General features: G+C 36.3%; 2 protein-coding genes across 2 annotated transcripts in view; one reads left to right on the top strand and one right to left on the bottom strand.

Moving 5' to 3' along the window:
* rassf9.S (Ras association (RalGDS/AF-6) domain family (N-terminal) member 9 S homeolog) overlaps positions 1–26,898 on the top strand; it is a 69,479-nt gene that overhangs the window by 763 nt on the left and 41,818 nt on the right. The window lies entirely within an intron of this gene.
* nts.S (neurotensin S homeolog) lies at positions 6,436–22,907 on the bottom strand. The gene is made up of 4 exons (NM_001092681.1): positions 22,760–22,907; positions 18,333–18,394; positions 10,447–10,665; positions 6,436–6,729 (listed from the first exon to the last, which is right to left on the bottom strand). Exons 1-4 carry the CDS (start codon positions 22,827–22,829, stop codon positions 6,580–6,582), a joined length of 501 nt encoding a protein of 166 aa, NP_001086150.1. The 5' UTR covers positions 22,830–22,907; the 3' UTR covers positions 6,436–6,579.

Consider the following 26,898-nt stretch of genomic DNA (forward strand, 5'->3'; position numbering starts at 1 on the left):
TTGCCAAATAAATACAGGAATATGTTTTGACCGGTAGCATCCCTTTAAATCTACCAAGCACTGATCAGGAAGGAATGAATTCTATAGGAGGATTGGTTCACAGAGAGGCTTGAAGCAAAGAATACAGAAATAGCCTTCAGAATCTGAGTTATTTCCTTCTCCACAATAGCTTACTGTTTCTCTCTTTTGGAGTCCTAGCCAACTTCTAGCCATAATACGAATTTATTTTGCTATATCAGACTGTTAAAGGTGGAAAGGTGAAAAAAAGCTATTTTATTGAGTATCTTGCCTTGAGAAATTTTCAAAGACATTGCATTGCATAACATTAGGTGTCAGACAATTAAAGAGGCTTTAGACTATAGGATTTCTACTGCTGTGAGTACGGACTAAAGTAAAGAACAGTGTTCCAGTCAAATGCTTACCAGTCAATTGAGATCAAAGAGGCTTTTAGCATTATCAATACGACAAATAATGCTGCATGATATATCTCAACCCATTGCCTGTGGAAAAAAGCAAAATGCAGAAACAACAATTGTTCTTGGAGGAAGACCTTTAACGCTGTAATATAATTGATACAAACCATAGATAGACAATCTGAAAAACCAACTATTTTTGTTTTACATTTCTGCTTAAAAGCTGCAGTAATTGCAATAAGGAGCTTAACATTTTCCCTTTGCTTAGTCTATTGAGATGGACATATAAAATCCTCCAATTCCATGATCATTCGGCTGATTAAAATGATATAGACACAGCAATGGCAAAACAACAGCATGATAAGGAAATTGTACTGAAAACAGCACTTAATGCATCAATTTTGCATATGTGCCTTGCAGTTCCTTTGTACCTTCTCCTGTGTCATCCTTTACTTATGACAATTAAAATGGACAGGGCAGCCTCAAGCCATATTTCCTATGAGACCTGCATAATAGCTGGATGCATCCCAGAAGGCCTTTAAATGTACTATCATTTCTTTAGAAGATTTCAGTGATGAGCAAGAGAACAACTAAATGACCTGAGATGGAATACAGGGCCCCCGTTTGGGTGGCAGTATTCTAGGGAATTCGACAGGCTTTTATGGATACCAGCCGGGCATTATAAATTGTTTATCTATTTGAGAGCCTACATCCCTGCATTCATTCCTACAGAGCAGCACAAGTTTCAGAGCTTCTGACCAAAACCTATAAATATTACAACCAAATGCTTCTACTGTGTTCCACTACTTTAAACAAAGCTCCATGTGTGCCTACTGCCCAAACTTGCCCTTAGGGTGGAGTTGCTAAGCTCTCCTGTCAGTGTAGTCATCAGGATTAATTATACAACATCCTTAATAACCAAGACTACACTTTGTACTATATAGACTTTAGGGGTCATTTATGACTCCAATTGCAATTTTTTTTAACCACAGTGCAACACTTTCCCCATAATGCAAACACAATTGAGCCGAATGTGCAAAAATCCGTCATTTCTGATATTTGGTACACATTTGGCATGTGCACAACTGAGCTCACGGCACTCATGAGGTGCCCCCCCCCTTAACCTACTCTGATTTGAAATGGGTAGGCATGGAGACGGTCAGGGGCATAACATCATAAGGCCCCTGTAAGTTACAGATTAATGTGAAGCACTGTGTAACTTTCTGGTGCTATGTAGATAAATGATAATCCCCCTAGAAATGTCCCTTCATAAATGACCCCTTTTGTTTGGTTGAATTGCTACATAAATTATGTTGTAGCTTAACTTCAGCTAACTAAGAGACTGTTTATAAGGCCTAAACATCATACTATACAGAATATGTGTGCACTTCATCAGTCCCACATGCCTGGCTAAACCTATTATGTAGTAGTTGAACTATAGCTAAGCATTTTCTTAAGAACTGCTATAAGATAATTGGTGCAAGATTACAGCTAGGAGGAGATGTTGGAGCCATTTCTAAAGATTATGAAGCTTGAAGTTTATTATTGACTTTATTGACTTTATTGAGCATAAGTGAGGGAGTATTAGGCATATTGTAATTATGGGTTATATAGGATGATAATATGAATAGTTGTTTATCACCTAAAATTATCACATTTACAGTATGTTTTTTTTAAGTTTTTCTTCAAAAAGCATTACAGCATTGTATTTCTCACCCATTTGTAAGAACTTCCAGTTAAAAAACCTGCAGTGTTTAGTCCTTTTAGGAAATGTATTGTACATTAGAGGGCGCCCTCTATAGCAGGCCAGATAGTATCCTATGCATTAGGGATGATGCAGCCATCTGAAGCAGAGCTGCCAACTTTTCATCTTGTTTGTTATCGGGTAATGTCTATGCTTGCTTCTTATGGGTTCAATAATGGGGCTGACAGTATTGTTTCACGGAATTTATGTTTTATTAGTTTTGTGGTTAAGCTATAATTGATGCCAGTGTTGGCGGATAGTATAGGACTCAAGTACAATGAGAGGCCTTGATGTGGCATGCTAGCTTACATATTTTGGCCAAAGTGTGGTACTAACAGCTCATTTGCAATAATTATTTTTTAAAGGCAAACCGTGTGCTGAGCAATTTTTCTCTTTCTCTTTGTGTACAAATATTGGCTATAGCAGCTGGTCAACTCCAGATTGAGGGTTAAACCGAGCGCTGGCACAAGGGAGCTTCTAGCAGCTGGTCAACTCAACAGTGTGGGATAGACCGAGCGCTATCAGATTTCTTTCTGTGTTCACTTGGTGGATGCAACTTTTGTACTTGTTCAAAATGCAACCCTGTACTGTTCGTTAGCAAGCGTTACAGAATAACTTCATAGCACTTTTCTTGTTTTTATGTATATTCTTTCTCTTTCAAATTTCCAGCAAGCTATTTAATTTATAAAGATGAGGTTTGATCAGAGATCAACTAAGAAAACAGTAATTGTGACATATGTAAATGTTTGGACACCCTTACATTTTTCTATATGCCCTAATTATCTCATTGTGCCTTTATAACCATTAGAAAGGCCAGAAAGTCAAAGACATACAGAAAAGGAACCTGCAGAAAGGTTTGGCTGAAGCAGAAGTGGGGTTGCAAAAAAATATTTTTTTGGAACCCCAATTTGTTTTTAATTTGTAAGGGGGGGGCCCTGGCACCAATGTTTTTTTTTTTTAAATATTTTTTTGGGGCCCCATTTTTTTTAACTTGTAAGGGGGGGCCCTGGAACCAATGTTTTTTAGAAAAATATTTTTTTGGGGCCCCAATTTTTTTTAAACTTATAAGGGGGCCCTGACCATCAATAGCTTTTTATAACTTGTGTGTGTGGGGGGTTACTTTTTTAGCTCTGATGTGTGGTCTTTTAACTGTGATGTGGAGTGGGTGTGCTCTGGAGCAGGGTTTGGCGCCAGGGTGGGCGGGGCCCCCAAAAATGTTGTTGTACGGGGGCCCCGTGATTTATAATGGCGGCCCTGTTTGCATCATTCCATAATGCTGTGATGCTTGCACAAACTTGATCTACATGGAAGAGTCATCAGGAGGAAGACTTGCCTGCACCACACAAACGCTAACATCTGAAGTATGCAAAATAAAATTTAGACAAGCCAGATGTCTTCTGGAAAGTAAATATCAGCAGATTGTGGTTGCCAATGTGAAACAGTCAGCCAAAAAGCTGAAAAGGGATTGGCTCCTGCAACAAGACAATCATCCTAAGCCACCCTGAACTTGAAGAAATGCATGCTGAAGGTATTTGAAATGGCCTTCACAGTCCCCTGACCGTTGATCTTGAACATGCAAAATGTTCCAAGAACATCTCAGAATTGAAGTGATCTGCAAGGAAGGGTGAGCAAATATCCCTTCAACAAGAACTGAAAGACTCTACAGATCACCAGATACAAATAGATTTGCAAGCTGTGATCTGTGCCAAAGAGGACATTTTGCACATCGATATTTTCTTTGTTTCTATGTTTAAAAGTTTGTAAAATAAACTTGACAAGGGGTCATGGGAACTAGAGGTGGGGGGGGGGGGGTCAAAGTAACAGAATAAAGTCCTGTGTTTAAGAGATTAAAAATAAACCAGATAGAAAAACTGGTGATTTTCAAATGGATTTCCCATTTTCTTTGTATTTTATTCCCCATATCACTTGAACTAAATTTCCTTCTAATAACTAAGGAGTTCCAAGCTGTGGCCGCATTCTGCTTTCAAATGGTAAATCATTAGCTCTAAGCCACCATGAAGGGTACAGATAGATAGGAGTTGGGTATCTCTGCTGGGCCTGGGCAATCACTATAGATTCATTGTATTCTGAATAGAACATAGTAGTGATGTGCGGGTAGAGAAGAGCTATCCACACCTGACCTAACCCATGCCCTCCCACACTCAGCTTCTGACCTCCATTTATAGACCTGTGCCGCCCTGCTGATGATGTCGCAAATGGGGTGGGGCCGACTTGTGCCTATAAAACCAGAAGCTGGCAGGTCACAAACCGCACACCGCCAATAACCTGCAAATGGCATATTGGAGTCGACCCAAACCCGCTGGACCTTCGGGTATTGGCTAAGCCCGAACATTATTAGGGTTTAGGAATAAACAGAGTTCCACTAATGGATTTTCATGTCAGTCCCCCCTATTCATGGGGCCCAAATTTGTAATATTAAAACATTATTACTTTTAAAATATATTTTTATAAATGTACATAAATGTTTTAAATGTATAGCAAGGGGTGCTACTGAGCCTCCCCCTGTTACTGCTTCCTGTGATTTGTATTAGGGGCATTTTGAAAATGTATGTAGCAGTCTCCTATCAACCACATTCTTGATCCATTATTTTTAGTGATGGGCGAATTTATCCCGTTTCGTGAATTTCATGAATTTTAACACCTGCATCAATTCTGATGCTCGCATCAATTTTGACGCCGGCGTTAAAGTCAATGGGAGTCCAAATAATGTTGATGCACAATGGTTTGTATGCGAGCAACTTTTCCGATGCACGTCCAAATTTTTTTGAAATCTGGGAATTTTTGCTGCAGTTTCCAGAATGTATTCGCCGGCCGCGAAACACAGATATTCGCCGTGAATTCGTGCCAGGTGAATTTATTCACCCATCATTAATTATTTTCCTTATACAATTGAGTAGGGGGGTAATATAAAGTTAATACCTTACAGTAACTTTCATGTCTCCACTCTGTTGCTAAATAGTTTCAGGGGACAAAGGTTTTTTTTTGTCAGAAGTGAAAGAAAGCTTTTATGTTCTTGGTTTCCAAAGATCTCATTGTTCAACATAGAGAAAGCTTCTAGTGAAGTGCAAATAGGACATCTAATTCATAAAATATACAAGGTCAATACAGATTTTATACAAACCTTCTTAAACTTCATGAAACTCTCTGCCTGAACCATATCCACACAGTTCTCTGACAATTTGATCTTGTGGGTCATATAATGATAGATTCTTCTTCTCAGGGTACCTACTTTGTTGATGAAAAAGGAGCTATCGGATTTCTACACCCATCATGAGTAAATGTGTTTTTTAAGACTGCCTCTCCTAATTTTACAGAAATGATGAACTGTAATTCATTTGAAAAATTAAAATATATAGTGAGATCTCCCAAAATTCAAAACAAAAGTATAAAATCATTTTTTAGGACAGAGAAGAGGGGCCTCATGTGTTTCATGCCTATTGGGGTACTTATTCATAACGTGTTAGGCCCCTTTCATACATCCTAATAAATGATTTTGTACTTTTGTTTTGACGTTTGGGAGATCTCACTACATATTTTAATTTTTCAGCTGATAGCTTGCACCTGATAGACGGGGTGGACATTAGGATTCCCCCTTGAATTCTACTATATGGCTACATTTTTGAACACACTTGGGGGCCGATTTACTAACTTCGAGTGAAGGATTCGAAGTTAAAAAACTTTGAATTTCGAAGTTTTTTTTGGGCTACTTCGACCATTGAATGGGCTACTTCGACCTTCGACTACGACTTCGAATCGAAGGATTCAAACTAAAAATCGTTCGACTATTCGACCATTCGATAGTCGAAGTACTGTCTCTTTAAAAGAAACTTCGACCCCCTAGTTCGGCATCTAAAAGCTACCGAAGTCAATGTTAGCCTATGGGGAAGGTCCCCATAGGCTTGGCTAACTTTTTTGATCGAAGGATATTCCTTCGATCGTTGGATTAAAATCCTTCGAATCGTTCGATTCGAAGGATTTTATCGTTCGATCGAAGGAATAATCGTTCGATCGTTTGATCATACTATCTGCCCTAAATCCTTCGACTTCGATATTCGAAGTCGAAGGATTTTACTTCCTAGTCGAATATTAACCCTCGATATTCGACCCTTAGGGAATCAGCCCCTTGGGTTGCCTTTACTTTATATTTAAAATGGGCACTGTGCACTGCTTTTTTTTTTTCTTTTGTTAATGTAATTCATCTGTCAAGTGAAGCTATTGATTGGGGCTGTGTGTGAAAATAACCTTTAAGAAACAACATGAATAAACTCACATTTACTTAGTATAAATGACAATATTTTTCCAATATATTAATCACACAAATATATTTTTAATTGTAAACAAAATAACCATAAATCACATTTACTTATAAATGAAATACACCATTTTCCTATGTTCAATATTTTAGTAATACGATCCTCTTTTTAGTATGTAAGGTCTTCTTGCTTTGCTTACATATGTTTGTCTTTTTAAAATGTAAGGTGTTTTCCTCTTTATGGGTTCATCCTTTTCACTGTTTGGGCTGTTAGGTTCTAAGTAATCGTGTTGCATGAACTGTAAGACAAGAATAAAGATGTCAATACAATGTCCTTGAAATTTCAAATCAGAATATCTTATTCAGTTTAGTATTTTACACTACCAAAACAGGAAAAGATGTTTGAGAAAGAGAGCTAACTCAACTGAGATCGAAACCTCCCAAATTCACTCCACCCACTTCCAAATTTTGCAAGTTTAGTCTGCCCATTTCCGTTCCCCTCCTGTAATCTAATTTACATGTTAAAATCCAGTGCAAGAAACAAAGTGCAGCATTCCCTGGGGTGCAATTGTTGTTAGATAAGCACTAGGGGCAGATTTACTAAAGGGTGAAGTGGCAAACGACAATTCGCCAGCATTACCACCAACAGGAACTTCACCGATTTATTAACGGGCACAGACGTCACTTTGCTAGAGAGGGAGATAGAAGCTAGCGGTAATTCGCACTCTATCTCCAGGTGACTGTTCGCTCTGGATGTTACTCCGCAAATTCACTAAAATGCAGATTTTAACTCTTTCGCCAGACTTGCCTTCACCAGCTCAGACCAGGCGAAGTGCAATAGAGTACATAGATCTTCTGTCACTTACATCATATTCTGAGTGGAAAAAGCATCCAAGTTCAAAAAACGCTGGCGTCTTTTCCTTTTTTTATAGTGATAGCCTGCAAAAGCCCTAATATTTTTTTTTGGGGTAACCGGTTTACCCCATACATTTTCTAACATATGGAACATTAACTATACAGTGGCCTACGCATTATAACAATTCTAATATCTTTATTAAGGTTCTATGGACAGTGGAAATGTAATGTATTTTCTGCAACATATAACATAAAGACGTTTATTCAACTCTAAATTTACTGCCGTATGCAAATTAGCAAGACCTCTAGAGAATTTGAGTGAAAATTTACCAGTGTCCGTCTGCCAGGACGAAACTTTGCATTCTAGTAAATTAGCATTGTCTCAGCGAATTTTCGCCTGGCATAGTGTTGTGATGGGTGTGAAGCTGTCGCTGGCGAATTTTCACCACTTAGTACATTTACCCTTAAGGTTTGTGCTCTAGCACTCGTGTAAGTAAATGACCCCTTTAGACTTACTATGGGACAGTGTAGCAGGAGCTGACCAGTATATGTTTCTATTATAATTTATTTATTATTGTGAACTAATCTTACTGATATATATTTATTTATTTTTTGAGGAATTGGTAAGAGATATTTATTACATATTGAATATCAGCACCTCTTTACTGGGAGATTGCGGGGCTATGAGTGATAGATATTGCACATAGCTAGATGCATATGACCAGACAGTATAACAACTTTTTAGCATGTCATTTCCACGCATGCAGTATCTGTACATTCTCTTTAGCTGTATCCATATGCATTTTGCTTCTCCATTTTTCACCCATAGATTCACTAAAATGGCCACACCCGTAGATTCACCTTTGGCCACATGCCTCACCCTAGCTCAACCATATGCTACTGTATCACTTTTTATTTATCCCTGAGGTGCCTGTTGGCCATTCTCCCACTTTGCTGTAGCCAGAACGGTTACTGTTCTGCACAGTGGGATTGAGTGGAACACACAGTATATTAGGGGGCATATTTATCAAGGATTGAATAGTAAATTCGAATTCAAATTTTCCAATTGTTGTTTTTTTTTGGTCAAAACTCACAAATTCGAACTGGGAATAATCCAAACTCGATTTGAATTCGAATATTCGAGATTTATCAAAAATTTTACCCTGGGAATAATTTGTGACTATTCGCCACCTAAAACCTGCCAAGTTCATGTATAAGTCAATGGGAGGGGTTCAGTGACCCATCTGAAGATGTTAATTGCCTTCCTGAGAGTCAAGTTTTTTTTTGGAGAAAAAACTCGAATCAAGTTTAGTCCAATTCAAATCAAATTTGATTCGAGTTTTTGAGTCGTTAATATTTGTTCGAGCTTTAGAAGTTCTAATTTTATCTTAAAATATTCTCCTAATCGAATTTCAAGTATATTTTGAATTTATTAGAGCATGAAAAAATTCACACAAATTCAAAATACAAGGTGAAATCTTACCAACAATTTTAGGTTTCGAATTTATTTTCCATGCTAGAATAAATAGTCCAAAATAAGATTCAATAATTAACTGAATAGATAATATGATTTGCATTAAGCACTAATGATTCAGATGGATAGTTTTGCACTAACATTCCTTTATTCAGTTACTTAAACTTAAGCACACCAATCTTTAGTAAAGGTGCCAATTTGTTAATATATACTATATGCAACATAGAATTTGGCCAGGGGATGCCCAAGTGCTCTCCATCTTCAACTACAGTATATGTAGCATTGCAAATACATATATAATTGTTTTTATCTACTAGTTCATCCTCTTCTCGTGAGACAGAATATTAATAGCATGCCAATCCACAACCAAGAACCCTCTAATAAAAAGAATGCTTGAAAAATGTTAACCCAGTTTGGGGGGAAAATCCTCAATGGTTGAAGTCTTTTTCCCTCTGAACGGTCTTTCTTAAAGGGGAACTATCATAAAAATGAAAATTTCATATAAGCTTCATCATACTGAAATAAGAAACTTTCTAAATACAAACAATTAAAAATTCTGCATGGTTTCTGAAAAAAATCTAGTTTATGTTCACTCTCAGCATCTGTTTCTCTTCATTCTTGGCTGTCAGATGAATGATCCAATATATATATTATAGGGGGGCTTCCTTTCCTAGCAGATTTATTAAAGCTCACTCAAATAACTGATTCCAGTACAAACAACATCTAACAAAATAACTGCCTTTTGCACAAATCCTGCATGTAGAGAGACATGTTGTCTGGTGATTTTAATAGAGTAAGCTCTAATACATCTTCTAGGCAAAAGAAGCCCCCCTATAAGATATATTGGATCTAAATGTCCATCAATATCTGATACCCAACTCCTGCATGAAGACATAATGAAGAGAAACAGATGCTGAAAGAGTAAGTGAACCTACACTAGATTACTTCAGAAACGCTACAGAATATTTAAACGATTGTATTTAGAAAGTTTATTATTTCAGTATGCTGAAGCTTATATTAAGGGGCACATTTACTTAGCTCGAGTGAAGGATTAGAATAAAAAATACTTTGAATTTCTAAAAAATTTTTGGCTACTTCAACCATCGTATTGGCTACTTCGACCTTTGACTATGACTTTGAATGAAACGTTTTGAACTAAAAATCGTTCCACAATTGGACCATTCGATAGTCGAAGTACTGTCTCTTTAAAAAAAACTTCGACCACCTACTTCGCCACCTAAAACCTACCGAGCACCAATGTTAGCCTATGGGGACCTTCCCCATAAGCTTTCTAGGCAATTTCTGATGGAAGGAAAATCGTTCGATCGATGGATTAAAATCCTTCGAATCTTTCAATTCGAAGGATTTAATCGTTCGATCGATTTTTCCTCCGATCGTTCGATCGAACGTTTTTTCCTTCGATCGTTCGATCAAAGTAAGTGCGGTAAATCCTTCGACTTCGATTTTCGAAGTCGAAGGATTTTACTTCGATGGTCGAATATTGAGGGTTCATTAACCCTCGATATTCGACCAATAGTAAATGTGCCCCTAAATGTTCCTTTTTGCTATAGTTCCCCTTTAAATAAAAAAAGTTTTTGAGGCTCAACTAACAAGTTTTCTCCCCCTTGAGCATGCTTAAACCAGCCCCCGCATGTAACATCTAACAAGCAAATGTACCATACAGTACCTCCCAGTGCTGCAAGCCTCTGCTTTGACAAATCTTCTGAAGTTGGACTATTGTCAGCATTGCTTCCAAATTGAGACCATCCATAGGGTATTGTTTTCTTAAAAGAAACTCATCTTCACCAGTTTCTTCTGGTTCCTCAGCTTGGTTATTTAAATTGTTTATTATACCACACACATTTAGCAAAGTCATCTTCCAATATGGGAGTCTTGCTTTATTCACCTGAAATAAATATCATAACATGTTTACAATCCAGCATATCTTGGCAAAATAGACTTTACAATATAAAGCAGATATAAGCCTCCTGACACTCTTTAACTTGAATGTGCAAGTATGGCACAAGTTAGGTGGCAAGTGAAGGGACACCTATACGTGGGAAATGTTTTGCACTTTTTACATTGCTTTTTGTATTGTATGGAATTGATAGTACTGAAAGCACCAGAGAGGCTCCACTAAACTGAAAGAAGGTATGAAGATTCTAAAATGTTATACATTTTGGGGGTACTTTGGGATTCAAGTAACATATTCTTTAGAATCACTTTGGAAATTCAGCAGTAGATAACGCATTTTTAGTTTTTAGGGGCAGATTTATCAAGGGTCGAATTTTGAAGTTAAAAAACTTCGAAATTTGACCATCGTATAGGCCAAATTCAATAGTCTAACTTTTATCTTTGAATATATTTGCCCGTTTTCGGTCGAAGTAAAATCATTCGTTGAAATTGTTCGAATCGAACGATTCAAACAATTTAATTGATCGATTGAACAATTTTCAAAAAAAAAACTTTGACTTTTTAAAACGTAGCCAAATTTTGTCTCTAGGTTCTAGGAGGTCCCCATAGGCTAACATAGCAATTCGTCAGGTTTAAAGTGGCGAAGTGGCGAAATCAAAGTTTTTTTTAAAGAGACAGTACTTCGATTTTCGAATGGTCTAATATTCAAAGTATTTTCTATTCGAATCGAAGTCGAATTTGGCCTATTCGATGGTCGAAGTACCTAAAAAATACTTTGAAATTCAAAGTTTTTTCATTAGAAAATTCACTGTGACCCTTAGTAAATGTAAATTTGCAGTTGAAAATTCACCGGCGTCCAAAAACGAGACGCCGGAGCCGTTTCACAAATTTTTCGCCGTTTCACAGGAAATTCACTTATTTTTTTGGCGAAACAGGACAAATTCGTCCATCATTATACATCACACTTTATATAGTCTTGGTATCAAACGTTTCATTCCCTCTTGGTTAAAGTCATCAGAAATATTGGAGAAAATATTTGGTTAAAAAAATCTGGTGGGGCCGTGTCTGCATCCTGTCTTGAATGAGGCCCTGGGAGTCCTCAGATGGTTTTGGCAAAGTATAGTTAACCTAAATCAACATTTCTGCAATTAATCTGTTGCCTCAGATTTTATTTGATAACGTACTTTCTGGAAATAGAACTCTGCTTGCAGATTGCAGCAAGCTTTGTATCCAACATGTGCATGGTCTTGTAAAAGCTATGTCATAGGATACACATTCCTGATTATTTGCTTAAATCGTTTACTAACAAAGAGAAATATTGTAGTTCAAAGATTTTTCCCCCTATTTTTAGTTTCCTTTCTTTACAATTTTTCTTTATTGTTACCTTCAGCCCCTGGATAAAGCTACTTTGGTACATGCTGAAATCCCACAACAACCAGGAGCACTTATTTATTTGTGGTACCCACAATTATTTGTTGTGGACTATTATTATAGGAAGACAAAACCACATACACACATTAGGGTTTATTTTACTTTTCAATGTTTGCAGAATTGTCCTGTAATAAATAGAAACACCAAAGTATATACAGTAATTGCTTATTAGTGCAGTTTTATCAAAATCATTATTTAAAACAAAATAAATGATGACCTAATAGCAAGCTGATATCAGAAGAAAAACACAAATGAACATGTATTCTTGTGGTGGTTATATGATGGATGTCAGCTTTCTTAAACATACTTGGTATTACAACTGTCATCTCTACATGGGTACATTGCCTCCAAACAATAAAGCATTTGCTTTAATTGGATACGCTTTATTGGTTATGTCCACTGCTGGTAATGATTTCCTCAATCTGTCATAATCTGTTCTCTCTCTTTTTGTAGATTTATTGAAATGTTTTGGCTACTGTTTGTTGTAAGATTGAAGGAGGATTTATTCCAGACAGACAATTGAATTGTAATCCCAGTAAAGCCATGTAAAATATTGGAAGAGAATGAATGGGATATTATCTGTAAAAATCTGTTATATCTATTTTTATGTACAGGTATGGGACCAGTTATCCTGAAAGATCTGAATTACAGGATGGCCATCTCCAATAGACTTAATTTTAATCAAATAATACACATTTTTAAAAATGAATAAAAATAATAATAATAATTAAACAGTGTATTGTACTTAATCCCAAATAAGATTTAAGTAATCCTTATTGAAGACAAAACAATCCTATTGGATTTAATTCATGGTTAAATGCACATACTTATGCCATACTTATGCCATACTTAAAAATATACCATTATATCTATGCACTCGTGTGTATATATATATATATATATATATATATATATATATATATATATATATATATATATATATATATATATATATATATATATATATATAGATATATATTCCAATAGCATACACTCATGTGCATACATTATATATCTATACTAATGAGCTATAGCTCTTAAGATCAGAATAGCCTTGGATATTGTGTTTGTCCAAGAAATCATCCAAGCCCTTCTTAAAGGCATTGATAGAATGTGCCATAACTACATCTCCTAATAATGCATTCCACAACCTCACTGTCACCTTACTGTGAAGAACCACAAAGGCTGCTTCAAATGAAAATGTTCTTCTAATCTAAAGGGGTGGCCTATGGTGTGTTGATCCTTTTTTATGGAAAAAATAATGCCCTATAATGTACTTGTAAAGAGTAATCATGTCCCTTCACAAGCATCTTTTCTTCAGAGAAAATGTTGTATGGTATATTTTCAGCTACTAACAAGCTGTTGTAAACTTGTTTGTGTATACAGGTATTGCATGAGTTATTTTGAAACATTTATAAATATTCAGTAATCTGCAAAATGCAGTCATGCTTAAGGCAATTGTGCCCTAGGTCCCATGCATTCTGGATACTATATACCAGTAATCCCCAACCAGTAGCTCATGAGTAACATGTTGCTCTGCAACCCCTTGGATATTTGCTCCCAGTGGCCTCAAAGCAGGAGCTTATTTTTGAATTCCTGGCTTGGAGACAAGTTTTGGTTGTATAATAATCAGGTGTACTGCCAAACAGAGTCTCAATGTAGCTTAACAATCCACATAGGGACTACTAAAAGGCCAATCACAGCACTGGTTTGGCACCCCAAGAACATTTTTCATGCCTTTGTTACTCCCCAACTCCTTTTTCGTCTGAATGTTGCTCACGGTTCAAAAGGTTGGGGATCCCTGCTCTATACTATGTAATATCTTTGTAACAAGTCTGATTTTTATTCAGGTTTAAATATGTTTTTCCCTTTTATGAAATAAACAAAACGTAATGACTTCTTGGAAGCAATTTTGTTGTGTAAAGTTAACTTTTAACCATTATCTGCATTATTCTCAGACTTCAGCTTTCATTGCTAGTGCTGGCCAGATTGTGCCTTAACTAAATCACATCTGGTGCACATGCCAAGCATAATTACTTTCCATTAAGGAAAATTGGTCTTTTTACAAAAGCTGTAGAACTGAAATACCTGACAGAGCTATGAAGCAACAGAAGTGGAGTAATAGAAAAACTGGAAAAGAAAGACTTGCATTATGATAATTACAGCCATGACCATTGGTTGGTTATTATTGGAAATACACATTACTTTTGGGATTCAGCTACAAAACTGGCGCACAAACATTAATTGGCAAAGCTAGGGCTTTAAATCAACCACAAATCAATGCTAACATTTTTGCAGCGACCACACTGAAATTTTTTATGCAAAGCTCTTAATATAAATGATACTTTTCTTTTCTTGTCATAATGGAGGTAAGAGAAAATAAATACTGAGAAAGATTGTCATTGTAGTCATTGTAAACGAAACTAAGAAAATCTGCCTTATCCTCTCTGCTTGGAAGTTAATGATCAAACAACTAGCTATGAATATGCATCCATGTTATTAGAAGCATGCATGGAAAAATTAAATGCATGTCACAATGCACAAAAGTTACAATTAGTCTAAAAATACTGAAAACAAAAAGATTATTGTTAAGATTAAAATGTTTACTTTTGCTGTTTATTTCTATAAGGTACAGTGTCGGAATTCTTTTTCAGCAGTATGGGATCTGTTCTCCAGAAAGCTCCAAATTACAAGCAGGCCATCTCTCGTAGGCTCGTTTTAAGCAAATAGTTCAAATTTTTAATCAAGCTCCTTTTTCTCTGTAATCATAACATAGCACCTTGAGGCTAATTAAGATATAAGTAATCCTCTTTGGAGGCAAAACAATCCTACTGGGTTTAATTAATATTTAAATGATGTTTTAGTAGATTTAAGGTATAGAGAGCCAAATAATGGAAAGATCCCTTATCTGGAGAACCCCAGGGCATGAGATTTCTGGATAACATGTCTCAAACCTGTACTGGGTTTTATGGCAGTGTTTTTTTTTCAGTTTTACTATGTTCATCCATCTTTTCTATGCTGTCTCACCTGGTCTAGTGTATTCATTGGAGAGTTAGCTAATGCACAAATTGATTATCTTTTTTCTATCTATTATTTATCTACTTTATATATACTTTTCAATTGTCCCAAAATGCCCTACCATGAATTAAATATACACATATGCAAAAATCACACCATCGAGAAATGGTGCCACAACATTTTAAAGCGCACTGTAAAGATGTTTAAAAGAAAGCCAGTAGCACACTGAGTCAGGTTGCAAAGATGTAAAGATGTTTTAGACATTTTTATTTCATGCTGTTACTTTAATCTTACTCTGTGCCTAATAAAAAGACACCTGGTAGGCCTAGAAATTAACCTCTACTACTCTGATCTCTACAGTTTTTATCTTCACCTGCCTTGCCTATTTCATTCCTTCATTCTAGTATTCCTATAGTCATATTTCTTTCTCCTCATTTATTACTATTGCTCTTTTTTTCCTCCATCCAGTTTGCTCTCCAGTTCCACCTCTGCTGCTCCTCACCCTTTGCTTTTTATGCATATCTGTCCTCTTTGCTACCTTCTCTTCTTTCTCACATATATTTTTTTAACATATTATTTTTGCATGCCCAATTTGTGTTCCCCTTTTTCCTATAGATCTTTTATCAACTCTTTCCATTTTTATCAAATGTTTTACTTTGTGGAAAAGCCCATTGTTATTGTGTCCTGAGGGGACATTCATAAGTTTACTGAACCAGTCCAACCCAGGAATAATGGATTGCTGTCTTTTAACAAGTGCAATTTCCTAACTATACTCCTTACTGTAATCAAGAATGGGAACTTTTTGTCATGCCTCGTTGTAAATCAAGCTTTTAGCATATCTAATCTGAATGTAAGGAGACTGAAGGGATATACTGTAAAAACTGTGGTGTGGAAAATGTATCTCATAGGATCAGTTCATTGTGACAAGATGCAATTGGTAATGACAATGCATTGCTGTTGGTAAAGTCAGCCAAGCAAATGTTAGATGCAAATAATACAATACATGGCCTGTTGCATAATGCAATAAAATGCATCTATTAAAGATGTCTAAAATATACCTTGAGTGCAACACCCTTCCAGCACAGCTTATGTTTTCACATATACATAAAATAACTAGTGATGGGCAAATTTACTCGCCAGGTGCGAATTTCCATGTTTCACCACCGGAGAATAAATTTGCGAATTTGCAGCGGTGGCGGGGTCAATTTTTTTTGACACCAGTGAATTGTCGCCGCCGTCAAAAGTCGCGGGACAAATTTGGCATTCACTAGAAATGACAATTAATTGTATATCTTCCAGTGCACATATACATGAGTTTGTGTGAAATAGAATGTTGCCCTGGGAAAGGTCTCATCTTCAACAGTTACTCGTTCTTTATGATCTCGATAGCCACCTAGACACACGTACATAGATGACATGGTAAAATGGATGAAGATAGAAAAAAAGATAGATAACATATTTTCAAAATATCTATTTTTTTTTTTACCATTATTAAAATTACATTTTCCCTTTCGCTCCCTCTCTTTCTACTAACACAGCTTTAAACCATCCCTCCCTCATTTCACCATTCCCTACCCATCCCTCTTTTTCAAAGAATTTCAGACTTTTTGTATCTAAGTTCACTTTTCTGATAATATATTTATAAACACTATAGCATACAACAACATTAGACATGACAGCTGAACTTTCTATGCGCCCATAACATTCTTTTCTGCATGTTCAGACATAGACATGAATGGGAGTTGTCATATTAGTGGAGGTATTCTTATGATAGTTAAACACAGCAATTCGTTTTTAACCATTATATTATTGTTTTTTCATGTATTGTGTAATTTTTATAAATGGAAAAATTACTTTCTTTAAGTGGTATTTTGGTGACCCTGTAGTTGCAAAAGAACAAACAGGTCCGGACTGAGAATTAAAATAGGCCCTGGCATTTCAGGTACACAGAGGCCCAAACAGCCCCCACCAGCCCACTAAATACTGACTTTCAATGGGACCTTATAGAAGCCCCTCTGGCATTTGCCAGAACCCACAGATTGCCAGTCCGGGCCTGAGAACAAATATGTAAGAAAGTACAAGCATGAACAATAATACAGCAAAATAAGTAAAATATACTAATGAGTTTATGAAATGAAAAACGATTATTGGCAGGTGTCTAAGAGAAGATACTAATAATTTTGAGAGATACTAGCAAAATAGGAAGCGCTAGGGGGATGATAAAAGAAAAATAAAAGATTAAGAGAGGATAAAATTCTGGCAAATCATTAAGGTGAGAACATAGGGATAAAAACACTTCCAGCTGCCCTGTTGTTATGAATTGGTTCAAACATTTAGTAGGTCCAACCACTTTTAAAGATTATGTAGCATTGGATACAGTTATGGGATAATTATATCTGGAAACCCATTATCCAGAAAGCTCCAAATTAGGGAAAGACCATCTCAAATAATCCAAATTTTAAAAAATTATTTTCTTTTTTTTCTTTAATAATTTAAATTACCATAAGATAACCTAAGTACCTAAGTAACTAAGATATACTTAATCCTTAATGGAAGCAACACCATCCTATTTAGTTTACTTTTTGTTTACATTATTTTATAGCAGACAAGGTATGAAGATCCAAATTACAGAAAGATCCTTTCTCTGGAAAACCCTAGGTCCCATGCAATCTGGATAACAGATACATGTATGTTCCCAATTATAGTCAGGTAATCCACTGGTGTCTTATAAAAGGGCAGCCAAGTTTGGGAGTTTTACTTTGAAAGCAGCAAGTAAGTTACAGGTAAAACTTAGTCCCTTTGTAAAATGTATAATGAAGCAATAGAATTCTTAATGAATCAGATAAAATTGAGCGTAGGACTGGCCAGATATGGGATGACTTTGATGTAGTTGGCCAGCTTAAATATATTGACAAACAATCCCTGTTTTGTTTAAAGGGTAAGGCATTTTTCAGTAGCAGTATGCACAAAATGTCTCTGTCTTAAATATATTGATAATGGGTTGAGTGCAGAGGACTCTTGTATTTGCCCATACATGTATTGCTGTTATCAGCCAATACTTCAAGTTACAGATATTTTCATACTAGACATCGTTGGGACACATTTTTATAGCTTAGTTGAGCCATAACATTAATTTATACAGAGTTCCTAAAGCATAAATATGAGTTTGAGTGCATTTACAGTACAATTGAATGTAAAGCAGACACTCACCTTGGATGAGTATATATTGCTCAGAACATCTGTTTCTAGAGCTTTCATTTCCTCTTCTGAATCTGCACCATGAAGAATAATAAATTAATATTGTCTATTAAGATTGCAAAAAAAACTTCTATCTAAGAACTGGATAATTTTCATATTGTACTGGCCAAGCAAATATTTGTTTATATAATTGCTGGACTAAGAAACATATACATTTCAATTAAAGCTTTTGCGTGTGTATAATATAAATTGTAATGACAGTTATTGAGAGAATCATTCTATAAGTTTACTCACTTAGCCTCAATCACATTCCAGTTTAGCTTCACACAAAATTTCGAAGTCTTTATATTTATGCCTACTGAGATGTTCAATGCATAGTTGAACTGTAATGAGCTTCTCGATTATATAGGTGCTTTTATTTTTGAATGTAAGGAAATGCAAATTTTGTTTTGTTAATTTGTGTTTATTATGGCAGGTTCTTGTACTGCATGGAAGCTAAGGCTGCATATCAGTGGAGATATAGACGTGCATGCAGAGTGGGCTGAGATGAACTATTGCATATTTCAGTTCGTAAAAACGTAAAAAATCTATTTTTAAAAATCTAAAAATTCAAAGTTAAAAAGATGAATTTATACAAGAGTGTCCCCAGAGATGTAAATGATATTATTCATTGGAACTTAATATTTTCACAGAACACAAACAGAAAACATTGCCTTAACACACACAAGTACTGTATATACTCACAAAGGATAAGAAGTAAACTACATGTATTACTGCAAGAAAAGATCTAAATATGCCATCTGTTCTCTAATTTAAATACGTTATGAGAAACACAACACATCCATATTATACCAAGTGTTTATCTATAATGCACAAGCTGGAACTGGGTGGTGCTATTTATTTTTAATTGCCTGAATGCCTGCTGTTAAACTCTTCATTTCTATACATTTGAACCCCATACAAAATCAATCTGTATGGGTATTGGCTCATAATTTGGAAAGTGCTTTTGCACTGAATCAATGTTCTGTGAATATGTTACATACACAGCATGCGGGGCAATGGAAATCTATACTTAAGGCTCCAGCCGATTTTGATCAGCATCAATCTGCAGCTATTAACATGTTTATCATTACTTATTAAGTGACTTTATTACGCTGATATTGTGAGGGAAAAGAGAAATGTTTCATTAATGGTTTCATTTTGCAAGTTTGTGTGTGTTATAAGGATACACCATAATTCTGCTTCTCTCTCCTGCTCAGTCCACAAGCAACAGCTTATTTCCCTACCATAATAAATAAATATATATATATATATATATATATATATATATATATATATATATATATACATATTTGAATATATGGATAACTCCTACCACCATATTATCCCCGTCTTACAACTGCTACATCCTTTTACATGCACATCCTTTTCAAACAGACTTTTTTTTACTTATTATTGGCTTCTCGTTGTGGCTACATGTATAATAACACAAATGCCATGGTGCAGTGGCTGTTTCATCAAATGCTAATGACCCATTGATAGATACGGGAAGGTTTTATATAATACATTGTGAAGATAAAGGCATCAGGGCCAAAGTAATGCAAACACTTTTCAGGAATTAAACCTACTAAAACATGTGTGTACATTAATGTTACTGTATACAGTAATACAAATTAACAGATGCCTGGATACAATTAATAAATAATTAACATTAAAAGGCAAAAAATTACCATTGGCCTTTAGTGTTGAACAAAGGACATTAAGGTGCAGTATATGGGACCTTATTAAATAAATGTATCTTATGTCATATGTCAGTTGTTCGAAGTATGCATATCTATCTGTCTAATCTATTACCTTTAAATATAGGTGTGTCACAGGTGTGTGTGTCTATGCGTATATCTAAATGTTTATCAAGGGACCTTTTTCTATGTATTAGAAACTCATTTTGAATCTAATTTGATTCATTGAAGTATGAATTTGTGAAAACAGAAGCCTTGCTAAAAACTTCCCTGAAAGCCTTGAGGGATTGATGTTACTGTAAAGAATAATGTGTTGTCTGAAGCTTATACTAATACCAGACTAACATACTGTAATCAGGGGAATGTACAGAAAAAAAGGAGAGGGGTCAATAACCAAAAGAATTACCCCAGCACAATACTGATTTACTGGAATGTTAGTGAGAACTAAGTATAAATTGTCTGGGAAGCCCTGCAAGCATCCCATCATTTGTTTTGCTGCGGCGCTGTTTAAATAGTAAGATACACAAGATAAAAATGAGAAGATAGGCTTCATCCTTGTGATACAATCATGGGACACAGGTTCAATTAATGTGTTAAATCCTTGGGAAGTAATCTTATTTCCCTATACTACCACCAGCAGCACTTAGAGTGTAAGCCCCAGGGGTTGTAACTCACTGACCTAGAAAATTCCACCTACAGAGATGATTAAAATCAGTAGCACCCACACCAATAATAACAGAAATGATCGAAAAAGCTAGTATAACTTGCCAGGAGTGTTTTCAGTCAACAGGAAAAGATATAATGCAGAACTAAAAGCATTAGAAGCAATACAATGCAGGTTTTGTTATGTAGTATATTGGTTTGTAAAATGCAGTAATTGTATATGTTTAAAACCATGAATCTAGGGGCTCAGAATCAGCAAAAAATTCAACGTATGCTCACTCTTGATAGGGAAAACTATCTACATATATATGTCTGTAAGTCTCCACCGGCATACCAACTTAAGTATTATTAATTATTTAATATATGATTGTAGTGACTGGCCAGCCCATGACGTACACTTGTTCAGAACACATATAAAAGTGCAGGTGAATAATGCAAATGGAGGTGGGGGCATGTTACAAAGTGTAAAAAGCCGGTGCTTAAGTCTGTCAGGCACAACCCGTGTCACAGAGTGCAAAGATTTGCATAGGACTATGTATATAGAACTATTGTGAGGAACATCAGAGAATGCAGGTTGTATATGAAACCCTATACTTAACATCTGACCTCGAGCTGTAAGGGCTAGCAAACAAGGTACGGAGTACAAGTACTTTTATAAAGTGTAAGCTCTATATACATTGTGCCCTGATGGCAGCAGTTGTAAATACACCATACCGCACATCACTTGTGTCCACTAACTACAGGATCCCTACAATCAGCAGTCCATTTAGTTGCTACCCAGGTACAGAAATCCTTTTGTACGGATTATATGATGAATTGCATCTAGAAATCTAGCATTCTTACAGATTAAGGGGCAGGTTTATCAAGGGTCGATTTCGAATTTGAAAAACTTCAAAAAGACAAACCGAAATTAAGTTGAAGGTTTTTTTTGGCCGAATAGGTCCGTTTTCGATTGAATAGGTCCATATTCGGACGAATAGGAATCGTACGAATCGAAGTAAAAGCATATTCGAATCAAATATTTTGATTTTTTCAAAGTCCACCAATTAACTCCAGATAGGTTCTAAGAGATCCCCCGTAGCACAGCAATTCGGTAGGTTTCAGATGAGGAATGGTCGAAGTCGAATTTCATGATAAATTTCAATATTCAAATTTTTGAATTCTTTTTCAAATTCAAGTCGAATTTGGACTACTCTCTAGTCCAAAAAATAGCTTGAAATTTACATTTTTTGAATTTGAAAATTCACCTCGACCTTTGATAAATCTGCCCCTATATGACTTTGAATTCTGTGGACACAGATTGAGATGTTTTAGAAGCAGGACAGGCAAACGGGAACTCTAAATCAAAGCACAAGGTTAAATAGGGAGACTGTCCCACAACATAACATTGGAAGAGATATTCAAACAATATAATATTCCTTCTTGAAACAGAATAGGAGCTTTAACTGTGAGGTGTTCCCTTGGTGCAGCAGCCACTCTCTTCACTTAGTCTTTCATACCTTGATATATGTAAAAATCAGTACTTACACAGTCACTCATACATATACATGCACTTTCTCAAACAAGCACAAGCAATGTTCTCCGTTTCTCATATAAGCACACACCTTTACACCGAGAAACAAGCCTAAAACATCCTCTGTCTGTCTCATACACATATACAGATAGACTCACTCATAGTTAGAAAAGTGTTAATTACAGTGAAAACATTTATACTGATGAGACCGAAACACACATGCACTTATATAAAATATATATTACAGGGTATAATAGTGGTAAGAATCCTGCTACTTGCTGCCAGGCACAGAAAGGCTGAAATGATGCTGCAAGTAAGAATCAGCAGTTACTGGGATCCTTCAAAAGTTTGAACAGTATTAAGGGATCTGAGGCTCTTTCCCTGGACATCTCTCTAGCTCTTTACACACACCCACACACACATATGACAACATGTATGTAGAAATAAAAGCATAAAACTGTACAGGTACATGTCTGAGCCTGGGCTGGGAGATATCGGAGAGAGATGGAAGCAGATTACAGTACCTGAGCACATCGCACTGCAGGTGAAGGCAAGAAGCATCAAACACACCAGCTGAAATCTTGTCCAAGTCATTTCCAGGTATTTCACCAAGCCAAGTCCATATATTTGTAGAAAATAAAATTGTTAGGATCAGCTGTGCCTTGTGCGTTGAGTTCAGTGTGTCTTAGGAACATGAGAGGATCTGGACCATTCCCCCTAACTATATAAGCCATGAGATGATGTCACAGGCCTCTCTGAACTCCCCATCCCTCCCCTTCCACCCCCTGCTGCACATCCCAATAGAATCCCTCTTGCTCTCACAAACTGACGCATGCTGCTAATTGCATCGCACCACATGTGCGTCTACAGTGTGTGTCTATGTCAAAAAGTGTGTGATCTATTTGAGTGGGGATGATGTTTAAATCTGCTTGTTCCTGTGTGTGTCTGTAAGAATGAGAGAAAAACTGCATCTGCTCTGAATCTGTGATAGAGTGTCTGAATGAGTCTGATTCAGTCTGTGTGTGTTACTGTATATTGCTTATTGCATTTTACATGTATTAATACAGAAACAAACATGGGTTGGGTACCTGTTATAGCTGCTCCAGCAAGGGAACACCCCAAACAGTTTAAGCTCCTCTCTCTGGATTAGTCTGTTACAAAAATATGCATTTATTATTGAATATCACTTCCCGGTATTTTATTATGTTTTTTGTCTCCCAGTTAACTGATGACTCTGCCCATTGATTTTCATTTTGATTTCTGTTTGTCAGTCTATTATTGTATCTCAATTAGTGTCCATTAAATACAAATATAGGTATGGGACCTGTTATGCAGAATGCTTGGGACCTTGGGTTTTCCAGATAAATGATCTTTCCCTAATTTGGATCTCCTTACCTTAAGTCTACTAGAAAATCATGTAAACATTAAATAAACCGAATAGGCTATTTTTGCTTCCAATAAGGATTAAATATATATTAGTTTGGATCAAGTACAAGGTATTGATTTATTATTTTAAAGAAAAAGGTATATATTTTTTTAAATATTTGAGAAATGGCCTTTCCATAATTTGTTGCTTTCTGGATAATGGGTTTCCAGCTAATGGATCCCATACCTGTATAGTATTGATTATAGGGCTTATTTATGGCAGTAAAAGGTCCAATACTTTATGCACATCACTCTGCCCTGCAACTGACACCTAAATCAAGAAGGGCTAAGAGTCTTAACTAAATGTAACTAAATAAAAAGTAGGGATGTGTAAATGTAGGTTTGCCCCACACACACTAGCACTAAGGTGACCTATGCTTATAGTAACATTGACAGCCTGGCACTGATTTTTGTTTTCAGTTCATGATCGGTATTTAGAGGAAATTGATGGAACTGCAGCAATTGTTAAGAAACAAATAAGGGAAGGCATGAAATTGCTTTGTTTATCTATGTAAGTGTTTTTTCTCTACAATGGAATCCTGGCCAGGCGCTGATGACATTGTCCTACATGGTTGGAGTTGCATGTTCTGGTACAAAAATATAAGATATGGTGCAGAATGACCCATTACCCATAGGCATCAAAAGGTTATTCTGGGTGCTGCAAGTTTTGGTTTAACAGCTGAATAGGCATGTTCCCTTTTCTTCATTGATTGAGAAATTATTCAGTTAAACAAAGTTTATTCCTTACATGTTTCATGCCTTGGAGGGCACTTAATAAAAGGCTTTATGATTAAGTGCCCTCCAAGGCACGGCATGCGTAAGGCTTGTGTTTCAGATGAGTTTTCTCTGAATAAACTTTATTAACTGCATCATTTCTCCTGTGATAGTATAGCTTTTGTTATAGCCTGTTATTGAAGAATAGTGTATGTAACCAGAAGGTTTGGGATATGTGCACCAATTGTATAAAGGTATTGACCATTAATGTTTTGTGATGCATGAACAGTCATGTTACCAAAATGAAAAAAGGAGCAAAGGAAAGTCCGTTTTTCCCCATTCCCAACCACCAATAAAGATGACTTTCCCACAGTAACAATATTATTAATATCTATTAATACTAAAGTACCCACATATTCTGCAGTGCTGTACATGAACACCTGTTTATTTTGTTTTCAATTTTTCACATGCTGGAGACATAATCAATAGTTAGATGACTACCTGTGAACTACAGCAATTTCTAAGCAACAAATAAGTGAAAGCAACAAATAAGGAAAACCATGAAATTGCTTTGCTTATTGATTTTATTGTACTCATAGAAATATCACAGAGTGTGATGTAGCTTTCCCTCCCTTTGTTTTTAGGTTCAATAGAACATGTGAAATCAAATCGAGTCACTAGAGGGTGTCATGAAAATAAGGAAATCAGTGCACCTGGAAAGCATCTCTTTATTATCATATTTTCTTCTTTGTAAATAGAAAGCCCTGTGTGTATACAATATGTGCATTACTCACAAGTGCTAAATTTAATAAGCAAATCAATAAAACTTGGTAAATTAGATATTTATTGGCTGCTTGGCAGAGCAAAGAATTGTTAAAGTGGTGCTTATTGCAGGATGTACATCAGCAAAGTGGTTTATAGATTTGCAAAATTTACAAATAAGGTTGAAACATAAAACATCATCAAAAAGAGAACCCTTAATTTAAAAAAATGTATGGCATGTACAATTCTATTAAATCTATGATAGTTAATAATGTAATTGTATGTACCCATGCATATTTGGAGAGCATTAATTCGCTGTGTGCTTATGCCAATTGCCAAGCAATATCTAGGTAGTTAGGCTGGCATCCATGGCTACTGTAGGTCTCATTAAATGGCCATTGTTCATAATTTTTTAAATTGTAAATATATGAATGTATGATATTTAGAAGGGCTTTGCTCATTTCTTTAAAGATACATCTGTAGGGGACAAGAGGAATCCTTCTGCTGTTTTTCTGCCTGTGACATCATCCAGCACAGTTACAGGCAGGAGAACGATCCATTTGGCTGGGCACCACAGTGCATCCTTGGGAGAGAGGGTGTGCCTGACTTTGGAGCCAAATGCAAGGGGTCTCCCAGAGAGCTGAACAGAGCCAGCTAGCTGTAAGACTGTCAAGTACAGAGAATCTGTTAAATCTGTGGAATCTGTGGAGGTACAGATTGAGCCCAGCATGTCCCCTTCCAAGCTGCTAGAGACTCCAAAGGAGAAAGGTGCCACTGGTGAGATTTATCCAGCTGCAGAGCTGCCTGTAATCTCCAGTGGGATTACCTCTGAGGGCACCCCGGTGAGTGAGCCACCCAAGGAAGGATACTGGCACCGATACAAGCTTGGGGCCCCAAAGTGAAGACAAGTCTTGTCTATTTACCTGCTATGTGGAAGCTGCTGCTAACCTCCAAAAGGAGAGGTACTTTTGGGAAATGGTAGCGCTACCCGCCAAATAAGAGCTCTGGGGAAGGGACATTTCATTTGAACTGTGTGGTTATTAACCCCTTCTGGAGGATTGGGACTTTGCTATTTTACAAGGACTGGGTTGAAGCAACATAGTGATTTTGGTAGTGTCCCACGTGTCCCCAGTGCAGGAGTGCATGGTGTATTATTTGCCAAAGTCTTTACTACAGTTTATATAAAGTTTATATATGTTCATTTGCAAACTGTGTGTTTTATTATTCCTAGTGGAACCCCCCTGAGGTGTGTTCCTCAGTGTTCACTAGGTGGAGGCAATGCGCTGTAAATCCCAGTTCCCACTACTTTTCATTTGCAAAAGGGACTCAGGGCCCCTGGATTGCCAAGGGTATGTTGCTATTTAAAGACCACTGCCTTATATGTCTTATTGTCTGTAACATACTTTTTATATACAGATGAAGCCACTTGGTTTTGTGCGTTAAATGCATCATGACTTGGGATTTATTGAAGAAACTGTGTTATCTAAAGTCATCTTAACTCATTTAATGCATTTAACCTTTTCATTAGCATACCAAAGCACCATTGTTCACAATAGTGAACGCTTTAATTAGATGGGATGCTGTGACACAATTTTCTGTGTTAAATGGGATAAATAGGATATCTGGGTTTAGTTATTCTGTGTTAAACACACAAACCAAATTGGCTTCATCTTCATACTTCTTTTAAGATAGAAGTAGTTTGACACAAAACCCAAGGGTTTATCCACAAGTTGAGTAAGTTTGGGTCAAGGAGGTGAGCCAG

The sequence above is a fragment of the Xenopus laevis genome, chromosome 3S (genome assembly GCF_017654675.1).
Source record: "Xenopus laevis strain J_2021 chromosome 3S, Xenopus_laevis_v10.1, whole genome shotgun sequence".
NCBI lineage: Eukaryota > Metazoa > Chordata > Amphibia > Anura > Pipidae > Xenopus > Xenopus laevis.